The 14,131-nt window shown below is 46.7% G+C and overlaps 1 protein-coding gene across 11 annotated transcripts in view; it reads left to right on the top strand.

Moving 5' to 3' along the window:
• The window catches only part of CALN1 (calneuron 1), a 631,046-nt gene extending 618,334 nt beyond the window's left edge, over positions 1 to 12,712 (top strand). For all 11 annotated transcript variants that reach the window (XM_074328468.1, XM_074328467.1, XM_074328464.1 and 8 more), the window contains one exon: positions 5,243 to 12,712. In XM_074328468.1, the coding sequence (XP_074184569.1) occupies positions 5,243 to 5,370 (128 nt within the window). In that variant the 3' untranslated portion in view covers positions 5,371 to 12,712. The remainder of the gene's footprint in view (positions 1 to 5,242) is intronic.
• Positions 12,713 to 14,131: the final 1,419 nt, after the last annotated feature.

Here is a 14,131-nt window from a genome sequence, read left to right as displayed (position 1 = left end):
GGGAGCAGCGTGACTTTGTGCTAAAATAACAAGGGAAGAAACAGTCTGTTCTGGAGCTCACAGCCCCAGGTCCTTCCATGAAAGCCAGGAGTCTGTCAGGGTTTCAGGCTTGCTAACAATCCTTCAGGAAAACAGTAAACCCCACTTCTATGTCTCCTGTGTCAACTTCTCCCAACTCACATTTCATCCCCATGTATTTCCTGGGCTCTGTCTGCGTCAAATATCATGCTAGAAAGAGAGCTCAGGACCTACAAGGAAGAAGAAATAGAAAAGATTGCCAGCAGCAGTGCCATTTTCAGTGTTCAGTAAGATCCGAAAAGGAACAGTTTCCTCAAAAATTAAAAAGAGAGTTACCAAATGACCCAGCAATTTGACTCTCAAGAGAACTGAAAACATGTCCACACAAAAGTTTGCACATGCATGTTCAAAGTAACATTATTCATAATAGCCCCCAAAATAGAAACAACCCAAATGTCCATCAACTGGTGGATGGATAAACAAATGTGGTACATACATTCAGTGGAATATTATTCAGCCATGAAAAGGAATGAAGTACCGACACATGCTCCAGCATGAATAAACATGAAAAGATTATGCTGAGTGAAAGAAGCCAGACACAAAAGGCTACATGTTGCATGATTCCATTATATGCAATGCCCAGAATAAGCAAATCCATACACACAGGCAGAAAGTAGATTAGTGATTGCTGGTGGCTAGGGATAGGAGGGAAAGAGGAGTGACTTCTAATGTGTATGGGGTTTCTTTTAGGGTGATGAGAATGTTCTGGAATTAGATAGTGGTGATGTGTGCACAATACTGCGAACGTACTAAATAAATGCCACTGAATTCTACACTCTAAAGCGTGAATTTTATGGTATGTGAATTCTATCGCAATTCAAAATAAACATTAAGAGCTAAATCATTTTAAAAATTAAAAGATCAGGTCCTTTGAGAGCAGGATGTTCAGAAGATGCCTCACGAGAAAGTGAAGTTTGGCTTAGGCCCAGAAGCAATGAGATGGAAGGCCAGGGACACCCCTCGCAGAGGGAACGGTGTGAGCAGTGCCACCGAGTCTTGTGTAAAGAAGAGCCAGGAGACCTGCTAGGCTGAGACAGAAGTTGCTGGGGGAGGGGAGGTGCAGTGGTGGGGAAAGGACAGAAGGCGATCTGTGGTCCTACCCACTGAGCTTAGGAGCTGGAGGGAACAAACGTCCTTCTCCCAGCAAGGGATGCCTTTGCAGGAAGTTGCAGGGAGTGGTGATTCATTCTAAGCACTGCTTTAGGAAGGTGAGTCTAGCTGCAGTTCCAGATGAATTAATGAGGGAAGGGACCAAAGCAAAGGTTTGGGGTCATCTGCTGTATCCTTAGCCCTGTCTGGAGGTTGCAGGGAACAGGAAAAAAAAAAAAAGGAAAAAAAGATCTTTCTCCTGCCCTCCAGAGATACAAGAAGGAAACCTTGCATTTCTCTAGCATTTCACAGTTGGACATAACTTTTGCTTTTTTTAATGAGCTCATTGATCTTTGAAAGACTTCTTGAGATTAGCACAATTATTATTAGCTCCTTTTACAGAGAAAGAAACTGAGGCTCAGAGTTCAGTCACTTTCCTGACTGAAGGGCTGCTCCTAAGTGGCAGTTAGTTGAAGCAACCAGATCTCAACTCACGGTTGTCCTAGGCTGACCTACAGTTTTGTTGGGGAAACAAAGTGTAGACACCGAGAATAAATGAACCCACAAAAATACAGTGTAACGCAAATAAATGTGTGATAGCTATAAACAGGCCTTAAAGTATTATCAACAAACACAGTAATTAGTGCCGGGTTATATTCTGCCAATCATACCAAGTGTTCAAAGTGCATTTTCTTTGGGTCTTCTTCTTGTTGAACTTTGCACTGCCAAGCAAAAGATCAAGAAGAGAGAGTTTGTGCAGTTTTGAATCTGGATATTAAATCAGACCTGGGCTCCAATCCCACCTCCCCCATTTGCCAAATGAGCTTGAACTTCACTTTTTGGAGCTTCAGATCCCTCTCCCATCACACACCCAGCTCACGAAGGACTGCTGCTCTGCAATTCTGATGATACATGAAGCATGCAGCGAGTACCACCCACTGGGACAGGCGTCCAATAAGGAAAGGGGAGTTTTTAAAAGGTTTACAAAGGGGAATTCGCATTCACTGGCAAAGACAGTATTACAGTACTTTCATATGCCCTTACTTCACAACAAGGTAGGTCTTATTACCCCCATTTTATAGATGAGGGAATTGAGGCCCAGGGAAATTAGCTTGCCCAAAGCCACACAGCTAGGATATGAGATAATCATGATCACATTTGGATGTGACTCTGAAGTCCGTACTTTTTCACTCTGCCATACAACTTACAGTGACGTCAGAACTGGACATCAAGGCACAGAGTCTGAATTACAGACAAATAATGATCTGTTTCAGAGCCACCAAGGAATGAGCTGGAAACTCCACTCCGCTTACAGGACTGTGGTCTGGGTTCAGATGTGCACAGACTCACACAAACTCTGAGGTCTCCAGGCCTCTTCTCCTTCCTCATCTCTCCCTGCCTACTACTTAAGGAGTTTTAAATCAAAGGTGCAGCCTCTGTCCTGGGGGATAAGCCTGTTGCCCGTGACCTTGTTTTCTGGGTGTCCTTCACAAAGAAGGACTTCAGCAAACACTTTCTTCGCCGCCGAATCACACAACTGTCCTTTTCCTTAAGCCTTTGCCAGCCCTCAGGATGGAAAGCTAGATGACTGCCTTCAGAAGTATATTTATGCTGAGGAGCTGCTCAGAATAAATGAGCCAGTCCTCAGAAAGTGTTAGATTCACTACTTCCACAACCATGTCTCATTTCTGCTTCAGTCCTTTCCTTCTCAAATGCCACCTCCTTTTTCCTTCCTGAGGGCTGGCATCTTTTTACATTTGCCCATCCTGGGGGGTGCATCTCTGTGCAAAAGAATTTTCTTCCTCCAACTAAGAACCTGTAAGATTCTAAGACCCAGACATGAGCGTCAAATAAATAACTGAACCAGAAATACTTTTAATCCCCCAAGGGAAGCAGAAGTCCAGTGGATCCAGAAGAATTAAAAATAACAAGACTAGACCTAAGAGATGGTGAAGACATGACCAACAGGTATAGGTGAGGGAGCTGAGAGCTGTGCCTGCACTGGGTCTCTGTGAAGGATGGCCTGCTGGAGAACTGCACTGGTTGAGGTACTTTTTAGAGGCCCCTGACAAGCCCCCGACCCCTTCTCTCAGGGAAAGCTCCATTGCCTTTGGACACATTGCCAGACCTACTGCTTCCCTGTTATTGCCAGGAATCTAGAGGAGCCACAGGATGGCAAGGGGAAGAGGTACTCAATAATGAATGCTGTTTACGTTCTTCAGAGGCGAGTCTAGCAGAAGGACCCTTTTTTTTCAATTAAAGTTTATTGGGGTGACAATGGTTAGTAAAGTTACATAGATTTCAGGTGTACAATTCTGTATTACATCATCTATAGATCACATTATGTTCACCACCCAGAGTGAGTTCTCCTTCCATCACCATGTATTTGATCCCCTTTACCCTCATGTACCACCCCCCTTCCCCCACTACCCTCTGGTAACCACTAAACTATTGTCTGTGTCTATGAGTTTTTGTTTAGAAGGACCCCTTTTTTAAATGGAAGGTAACCTGAAAGGGTTCTTCTGTCCTATCACTGGGTTTCTTAACATTTGAGTGTAAAGAACCATCTTCCCAATACCCCCCACCCCAACGTCCCTAAAACATACACACGTGCGTGCACACACACACACACACACACACACACCTCCTGTCCCCAACAATTCAAATTCAGATCCTTTGTCTGCACCCAGACATGCTGAATCAAAAACTCTGGGTGTGGGACCCAGTGATTCCCTAATACCTGGAGAGCTTACAGAAACACAAATTATTGCTTCCACCCCCAGAGATTTTGATTCAGTAATTTGCAATGGGGCCTGAGAATTCTCATTTATGTCAAACTCCCAGGTGGTGCTGCCACTACTGGTGTAGTGAGAAGCTCTGGTGCAGGTAACCTCCCAGCTGCCTCCAGGGCACTGATGTCATCTATAAACTAAGTGGTAAACTGTGTGCAAAGATCACTGCAGGACCAGGACCAGGAGGGGAGGCATCGTAGACAAAAAGGGGAAGGGAAGGAAATCTGGCATGGGGAGCACAGCCTGGGCAAGAGACTTGTTCTTTCTCAGCACACTTTATCAAAACTTCTTTCCTGTTATTTCCATTTCCCTGTTTCTGGTCCATATTAGTAACCCACTAATTAATGCCTTGTGATTGACTCACAAGTGGTGTCAAATGGGCCTTACAAAAATGGGGGTACAAAAGGATTAAGAGAACGCAACCCCAGGACCCAAGGTTAGACCCCTCGGGACGCAGGATCAGGGGAGACCTTGCCTCTGGAAAGCCTGAGAGGGTTTTGTGCCTCTCTGCTTCGCACTGGTCTTGTCCACACACACCTCATGTGGTTCCCCCGTTCTCAGACTTCAGCACGCACCAGGATCACCTAATTAAACACAGATCCCTGGTCCACCCCCAGTCTCGGATTCAGTAGGTCAGGGTTGGGGTCCTGCCTGAGAACCTGCATTTTTAATGAACTCCTGTGGTGTGGATGCTGCTGGCTCAGGGACCCCATTCTATAACCGCTAGTGGGCACATCTGAACTAATACTGGGGGTCACTTAGAGTCATCTGGACCAGCAGCCACCCAAGAACAAGTCTGAGAAAGGTAAGTTGCTTCCAGCTCAGCGCAAATACACAGAGACTCACCTGACCTCCCTCTGTCTGGATCCGCTGCCGCAGACGTGGGAGCCAGGTGTCCCACAGAAACGGACATGGCAGTGCCTGGATGGCGCCTTCTGTGAAACTGCCTCTGAATGCTCCATACTTCTTCACTCAGAAAGTCACTGTGCTTCTATTATATTGGTAACACCATTATAAATCTATTAGGTTATACCTTACTCTGAACATCACGTTTGTCGTGGTCTTTGTCAGAAGTGTCAGCGTTTCATACCACGTGCCAGAAGACGCGATGTTCAGTCTCCTCTGAGAACTGTTCCCAAAACTTGTCGACTCGACTTGAGCAGCGCATCCTAGGGACTGGACACTGGGCTTGTTGAGGAAGGGGTGCAGCCTGTCTCACGGTGTCGTTTCTCTCTCCCCTCCTCTCCCTCCATGCCTCCCTCCCTCTGCTCCTCCACCCCTAGTGCATTCCCAGAAACAGAACAGACAGACCTGCGTCCGGAAGAGCCTCATCTGCGCCTTCGCCATGGCCTTCATCATAAGCGTCATGCTGATCGCGGCCAACCAGATCCTGCGGAGCGGCATGGAGTAGCATCGCACCCGCCGCCACCACCGCTGCGTTCCCAGCTCACTGCGCATGCGCATGCCCTGCGGGCAGACTGTTCCTCCTCCAAAAGCAGATGCGGATGATGCAGACGTGGCACAGTTCACCGAAGAGCCCCAGGTTGCAGTGCAACCGGTGTTGCAAATCCACTTCATCTCCGTGGCAGGGACACAAAAGGGCTGTCTTCAACGCTTTAACGGTTTCATTTCCTAATGCAATAACTAGCCCTGTAGAGACTCTGAGGAGAAACTGCGTCTTCATCTCCGAGTCCCGGTGGCCCAGAGAGCAAGAGAGAGGCCTGAACACGCAGTCACCTCCTCGCGCCATTCTTTCAACCCAGGGGCCAACTAGAGACCCCCGAGGGCAACCCTCAGTCCCAAGGGGCTGACTTGCGGGTTGTTGCAGAAGAGGGGGCTCTCCATCTGGGCCTGGCTTCCTTCCTCTACCCAGTGGAACCCCCCCAAGGCGTGAGGGGAAAGCCATCGGATGGGGTGCAGCACCTGGCGGCCTGCAGCTGCCCCCCTTCGCTTCCGTTCTTACTGCCTTTTCTACAGGACTCTTGTTGGCAGAGTTGGGGAGCTCTCGGTTTCCTCCTGCACTTGGCTTTCTGTTCTTAGAGCCCATCGCGCACCAGCATCTTGGAATCTGCAGAGAGCCTTCCTCCCAGCTTTGCTGCCTGTGCTGCCATTAGAGAAAAAGTAGACTCATGGGCATCTCTATACCATAGACACGTAGACAGACATATATTTGGCTGCTTCATTGCGACATCAGTCTCCCCTAATCGCTTACTCCTGATGTAAGCTTGTCCTCTGATATGCGTCCCTGCCTCTTTTGGGTGGGAGAGGTAGTTTGGGAGATGGGGAACGAGACTGGTGGGGAGATGTTGCAGCCCACACCCCTGTCATCCGCAGTCACGGAGCCCAAACACATCTCCATGCCAAAAGTTAAGGTCCTCTGCATCTTACCTTTTCCTCATCTTACAGTTTGCTTTGTAAGTTAGTATTCCACAGATCAAAAGAGAAATACAGTCCAGAGTGGAAAGATGGAAAGATCAAACAACTGTGTTTTACATAACACCTTCTGGCATTCAAATCCTGCAACTGACTCATGTCCATGAGAAAAAAAACAAAAAGATATTAATAAGCTTAGCCAATACGACAGGTAATTTATGTCTGTCTGCAGAATACTTCTGTTGGGGAAGGGAACTAAATCCAGCAGTCTGTTTTTAACACCATTTCAAGTATGTAATTTCCTGACTTTTCCTAGATGTCACATTAGCCACCACAGTTAATTCAAGCTTGCATAGTCTGATTAGCCAGTAATCTTTAGATCTAATATTTCCCTTTGTACTTTTCCAAGCTCAGGTCTTTATTTCTGTAATGGAATTGTCTTGATCCTCTTTCCTTCCATTGCATCCGAAAGCTACATGCTTTCCCCCTCTCCTGTTCCCTCTTTGTTCCAGTATTGAGGCGCCAGGATCTTTCCTTTCTCACTGCAGCTGGGTGGGATTTTTTGATGTGGTGTGTGTTTCTGAACCCCTCGAGCCTCCCCTTCCTCTCAGCTTTTTTCCCTGCTGCCTTCTCAGACTTGGAGCTTCCAAAGTCTCAGTTTAGGGTCTTCTTCCAATTCACCTCTGTAAGCACTTCAGGCAATAGCCTGGGGGCAACTACAGGAATTTCCCCACTGTGAGAGACAGTGCAAATATTCATGATGAGCACAAGAAAAACCAGGGTTTGAGCCATAGTAAGAGGAGGAAGCAGGTGTATGATTCTGAGAGCCCAGGGGTTTGAGAGGCCCTCTGTGAAAATGCCTGGGGTCCCGCATGTCCCCGCCACGGAAGGCAGCAGCTTGTCTGCCCTCTGCCTGCCCTGCCCTTCCACAGCATATCCTGCACCTCTGCCTCTCCTCTCTCCTCTTGCCTGAGATGCCACGACCCTCAGGATGGGAATCCTGAACAAGAACATGTCCAAACATACTAATACTAATAGGGCAACTTCATCATTATCTCCTGCCCAAAGCAGCTGGCCCTCCCTCTTTCAACTGCACTTGGTGGGGAGACCCCCTGAACCACTAGACCATGTCCTACTTGGGGGGGGGTACAGGATCCTAAGGAGATTGGAGAGAGACCCCCAGGAATGATTCTTAAAGGACTCTGCCTCATGCGAGGGGATTGCAATGCTGTAGGTGAGGCTGGACTTGAGGGCTAAAAATGAGGACTTTTTTTCAAAGGCTGCTTTTCTGCAAGTCCTTCTGCCTCCCCCTAGAGAACAGGGACCCTGAAGGATATGAGGGTTAGCCTTCATTGGAAGAGAAGTTAGCCACCATGCAGAGCTGCACGTGCAAAGGAATCTGGAGAGGCACCCTACATCGTCCTCAGCACCTTCTCCCTAAAGAGGCCTCCTCTCTCTCGCAGTGGCCCAGTGACCAGGAAGCCAAGTCATCCTACCCAGGAGAAAATCCAGGAGCATGCATCCCCTGTGTGGGTTGCTAGGGACAGAGGGCACCAAGGAAGCCACAGAACTCTCTTTGATGGGCTAGAAGTTCACCTCCTCCATGGTCACCTCGCACTTGGCTCCATGGTCTGCAGCAAGGTGGAGACAACCCAGAGCAGTGGCATTCTTGACACTTTGGGAGGTAAGAGCGTCTCCTGGTGACTTACTCCCTGGCTGCTTTGCCTGGGCGTCAGTCAAAGGAGTTGGGCTTCTTTGTCAGGCTGCTCAATGCTGTCTTCCCACAGCTCCACCCCAGGCCTGTCCCCTCCAGGGCCCCACGCCCATCAGCACCTTCACCACACGTTATGATGCACATGGATAAAGACCCCAGAAGTCCGGTCCCCTGTGAGCAAGGTATGCCATGTGGCCCCAGGAAGAGGTGACTTCTGCAGGAATGGGAACAGAGGACCAAACTCTCCCTCTGTGCTCCCAGCTAATAGACATGGGGGTCTATTATGAGGCAGCTGAGTGATTGGCAAACTGAGCTTGGCTCATTCTTATCACAAGAATGGGTGCCACCCAGACCACACTGTGATGATCAAGGAGGCATTTTGCTTGTGAGACAAGGGGTACAGACCCTGATGCCCTTGGACCCCAAAGAAGCTGTCACTCATCACTCCAGAAGCAGACAGAGCCCCCTAACAGACCCAGCATGGGAACTAGGAGCAGTGGTTTCCAGAATGTGCGTGGGTCCCATGTGACCAATCTGTTAAAAAAAAAAAAGGATGTTGTCATGGCAACCTTTGCATTCCACCCAGAGTTTGCCAAGGCACACAAAAATAGGGAACATTTTCTTAAAGAACACTTGAGTTCTGCCTGATTGCAACTTGACTCCCTGCATCCATATCCTGCTGGTGGGGAAATTACCCTCAAAAAATCTCGTGGTTTCTCTGCCTTTTCTTTTTTATGTTTCAACCTGCCCTTCCATTTATTCAGGAGAACGGGAGTTACCTATGAGCCAGGTGGCATCCTCCGCCATCCTCCTCCTCCCCTCCATCCCCACCTCCCAAGGCCCAGGGCAAGGACCCCTTGATCTGGGTGAAAAGTCAGAAATGTCATCTGGAAAGCAAAGTATATTTTAAGCCTCAATCTTTAAAAGCATCTGTTTGCCTGTTAAGAAGCTCTCCCACAAGCCAGAAATGTGAACTGAAGTGAACTGAGGTCCACATGTGGTCTTAAGCAATCCCAGTGGTTTCAGAAGTTTGTAGGTGTTTTATTTGCAGAAAACAAGATGTATAGTGTGAGTCTTCTTTCTTGATATCTGCTCCTGTCTCAGACTGTCCATGATAAATGGTCTGCTCTCTGATAGTTAGCCAAAAGAACTAGTGAAAGATGCAAGCTCATTTTGATAATGCCCCTCCCAACCACCCATCCACAGAATCATAAAGTGATATAACTAAGAGCTGGGACAGAGAAATTTATCTTCTGTTCCACATGCCTTCTCTAGGCTTAAGTCCAGACTCAGGTCACGAATCAAGGAGCTTTTGCTCTGCACCAGTATCTCCAGCCTCCCTGGGAACATGTGAAGGCCTGACTAGGAGAACAGGGGGTGACTGCCCAGCACAGCCCCTTGGGTGGCTGGCCTGGCCGTGGCTGGCTGTGAGCCGGAAAGCTCTGTTCTGCTGAGCCCTTGCTCTCCAGACTATGGAAGCTGCAGAGCCTCACTCTTCCCAGCTGCAGGTCTCAAACCACAGGTCCTTTTACTGCACTGACTATTTCTCCAAAAGCCCATAGTCATCGTGTCACTCACCCTGTTCCACTGAGACATAGAGAAGGTGTGGAACCCCACAGAAAAGGAGGCGCCCCTTTTCTCTAATGCCCTGCTGATGCAGTGGACTGGGTATGAGCTCCTAGGCTCTGGCACATATTGGTTGAATTACCAGGAAGACTGCAGAGTTGCTTTCCCTGGAGAACATCTGTCTGAAATGACCTCAGGTCAGCTTTCTCGTGGCCTCTTCAGTGACCCCACAGAGCTAAATGTCCATAACCCAAAGGCCTTGCCATAGCCATTTCCCTCACCACCTCATGGTTCAACTCCCCCAGAAGAGAAAAAGAAATCCGTCAGAAATAGAAAAGAAACATTATTCAGCAGCTAGGGTTTTCAGTGCGGATTATTTCAAGCAACGGCGAAATGGAGAAGGATTTGGGCTGCCTCTTACAGACCCTGTCTCCATGACAATGTAAATGGCAGAACTGTTCAGCTTCACTTCATACTTCCTTTGACTAAGTCACTCAGGGGACTGTCCTTAGTTAAGTGGCCTTGCCAGAGACACTTGGTTTGGAGGAATAAGGTCAAGTACACAAGCCAGCCAAACATTTCTCTTAGTATCCTATCTCATTGCTAATGCACATGGCCATTTTAACAGCTATGGTTTCTATTTAATATTGATTTGGGGCCCTTTTCACATGGTCTCAAGGTACATGACAACAATGCTCAAAACGTCTTAAAAGCAAAATTAATTTGACTCAGTTGGCTTGAAGTATAGCCACAAAGAATCAGTTTCCGCCAGTCCCACAAAGACAGACCTCTGTAACCAGAGAAGACTTGCAGCCTCCTGCTCCTCCCACTTTGGGTGGCTGTGGAACACAGTGCCCTCCCCCCTCCTTGCTGCAGAGCCCGCATCCACCTCCTTTCCTTGAGCATGATGGCTTGGCATTCAAACTGATGTTTCTGACATTGTTAGAAGTTATCGTCCAAGTGAAAGGATACAGAGGCTGGAATTTTCCAGTGGAGTAGATTCCAGGGAACGCAAAATTCAAGTGTGATGTTGCCCCGTCCCTGGACCTGAGAGGAAAACAAGTGTTTAAAGGGCTGCAGAGGCTGGTCTCAAGACATTTCCCTGTGTATCTGGCCCACTTTGGGAACATACAGGGAGCCGAGGGCCACGGGCTGCTGCCCATCAACGCGATCCCAATGATATGCACTGCACACTTCAAGAGAAGGCTGGTAGCTCACCTTTCCTTGGGGGATGTTGACATTTGCCCTCTCCCGAGGCTCTCTGTCTGGGCTCAGACCTGGTGAACTGAAGCCAGGAGAGCAGAGCTTAGAACCAGAAGCATGGGCAGCACTGCCAACTGGGAAGGGCACAGGAGGCAGGACCCCAGGTGCCCCTGCCACCCACCAACCAGGTAATTTTGAGTGACTTCCCTTCTTGGCCTCAGGTTTCTCATCTCTGAAGAGGAAAGGTAAACCAGATGACCCAGAAAAGCCCTCTCATTGTGACTCTGTTTGTCAGAAACAAATACAAATAAATGCCTGCATTGAGAGGGTCTGTATATCCCCCACGAATTGCATCAGGAACTGACAGTTTCATTTTTAACACAAGTCCCAAAAGGCAGTTGTAATAAAGTATCTCTTTTGGTGTCCATTGTCTATAGGTGAACCAATGCAAATTAGTTTATGTCAAATATGTTGTGTCTTACGGGCAATAGGTTTTATTTACTTCCTAAGGTCATGCTGGTTCGAGGGAGCATCAAGGATGTGTCTTGGCTTAGCCAGAGTGGAAATTAAGGGGATTTGATCACCTTACCACAGGTCACATGAATCGGAATACATACAGAAGTGGGGTGAGACAAAGCCAGTCTGAAAAAGATGCTTTTTTCTTCATCTGAGAAAGCCTAACGAAGCTACTGAATAAAGAGCACAACTTCTAGTCATTTCTTTCTTTCCTTTTTTTCTGGCTACTGGAACAGCAGTTCTAGTACATGTGATTGTGGTTTGTAATTATTTGTAACACTGCTGAAGGAAGAGAGTCACAATCTCTGGTGATTGTCAGGAATTAGACTGACAGTCTGGGGAGACCAGCTGCCTGCAATTGTCCCTTAGACAGCTGAAGAGTGATGCTAAGCACAGGTGCCTGCTGTAGATGTGGTCCAAACATGACGAGGGGTAGAGGGCAGGAGGAGAAGGGCCGCAGGAGCCACAGAAGCCTTCAGCCCCCTGCCCCTTAACAACATGATATCCTAGCTTTCTGTCCTTTTTTCTTTTGTTTTGATTGTAAGCCCTGCTGTTCTTACCTGGAAAGACCTAGATTGGTCAGGAAAGGGCCCTTTCAGATCCTGGTAGAAATTTATAGAAATCAATGTATCTCAGCTCGCCCCAAGGAAAATCGAGAGTATTCTTTCTTTCTGACCTGGAAATCAGGTTTCAGGGGTCCTTGAATGGCTTCTTAGTGCAGTTTGATGTTCTTCCCCAATTCTGAATCCAGGAAGAAGCTATTTCTCAAGGACTAACCAAAGACAATGCACTTGGAGGGAAATCAGACATGAAAATCTGGTCAGGGAATAGGTTGGCAAATTGTCATCTATTGGGGGTGGTCACTGTGATCCTGAGGGTCATTAGACCTGAGATGTGATATTTTTCTCAAAGCCAGTAGTAAATGGCTGAATGCAAATCAGAGTGCAGCTGAGGACTGTTGTAACCAAGAAGACTGGAGCTTGGCAGCTCTCCTATCCAGAATGGGCCACGAAGACTGAAATCCTGGGTCACAATCTTCCCGTTTTACCTCATTCTCATTCCACTTTTTTTTCATTCAGTATTGGTTAATCATTTCCGCTCTTAAGTGATGAGAGAGTCAGCAGACTAGTCAAAAGAAAATCTCTATATAAAATGTAAATATAAATTAACGTGGCATGCAACTTACTGATCAAATGAAGCATATATTATTAATGTTATCTTAGTGTATAAAGGAAAACTGACTGCCATATTTACCAAATGTTTTCTCTAACCAAACCTGTCTGTAAATATATAATCTGTATTAAAAAAAAGAGTCTAATTTAGCATTATTTATGCAATAGAAAAAATAAAAGGTTTTTTTTTGTTGTTGTTTTTTTTTTGATGAGAGATTCAGTTCATTATCTGTGGTGTGATTTACAAATGAGTCATGAATTTCATTCCTGTAACCCTGAAGGGCCACCAGTTCTGTTGGGATGACGGGCCAGTATTGTCCCCTCCCAAGAAGCAGCCAAGGAGAACGCAATTAGGGATCTGCTCCTGGGATAGGAAATGATTGACATAAGGAGAAATAAGCTAACTATGGAGCATATGGTGAAACATACAAAGTATATCTGGCCAGGGAACAGACAATATAATTAAGAAAACTGCAGACACTCAAGCTAATGGCATCTTCCTTTTGGGATTCCATTTGCCAAATTCTTTGCAACATTAGCATTTGAGCCTTGCATAGCTCTTGCTTAAGCTTTTGGAATTTGTAATGTTATTTGAGCTTCTTGGACATAGAAAAAGACACCCATTCCCTTATATCAATAAGGAAACAAAGGAGACCAAAAAGTTATGTGACTTGGATAAGGGCAGTAGCTTAGATCCTCGAATTTGGACCCGAAATCTCCACGCACCACGAAGGTATCTCTTATTTTCTTTACTTTTCAGTACTGCATTTTTCTAAATGTCTTTTACCTAAGCCAAAAATCTGAGTTTCCAGGAGAGTGGGCTCTCCCAGGTTCTCCCAGGGCCCCCAATTTTAAGTATTGCAATTTATACACTTTCTCAGGGGAAATTTATGAAGTAAAATCACTAAGCACTTGTTACTGCTTAAAAATTCTAAAAACAGAGTATTCTAGGCATAAAGCACATGTTTTTCTCTCTGTTAAAGGGGGCCTCTGGCAAATTCCAGTGAGATAATAACTTGGATTTTATCCGCTCTGATCTGGGTTTTAAGATTGTTTTTTAATTATTATAAGGGAGCATGAAGTCATGAATATTCATTCTCCTGGTGTACTTACCCTAGCAGGAAGTGTCTTGCAGAACAAAAGGCTCTTCAGGGCACTGACAACAGAACTCAAGTCTCTGACACCTGACTAGAGAGATAACAATTTAGAAGCTTGGAAACTATCCAACATTGGCCCAAACTAGATAATACCCAAGGTAAAACAAAGCTTGCTCTTAACATGTGAACATGTCTTTTAATTCTAGTGGGCTTTTCCATACTTTAGCCAATAAGTGAATTTCAAAGGCTTTTCTCCCAGATAAATGTTTGTCTGTGGTCCGGCCATGTGCACAATCAGAAAGCTGTGCTTGTCACTTCTGTCAGTTCCAAAAGTCTACTTGTATTATAGCACATATCTTGGCCTTGAGTGGCACAAGCATGGTGCCTGGGCTGACGTGAGCACCCGAGGCCATGTTTCCAGGCCTAACACTCGCTGATTTCATTTCACCTCAGCACACCTGGGCTTTAATTGCTGGGCAATAGGCCAGGAGAGGAATCCACTGTGCTCCAGCCTAATGGGGTGAGAGAACC

Source organism: Rhinolophus sinicus, linkage group LG03 (genome assembly GCF_036562045.2).
Source record: "Rhinolophus sinicus isolate RSC01 linkage group LG03, ASM3656204v1, whole genome shotgun sequence".
NCBI classification, from domain to species: Eukaryota; Metazoa; Chordata; class Mammalia; order Chiroptera; family Rhinolophidae; genus Rhinolophus; species Rhinolophus sinicus.
This window is presented reverse-complemented; position numbering and strand designations above follow the sequence as displayed.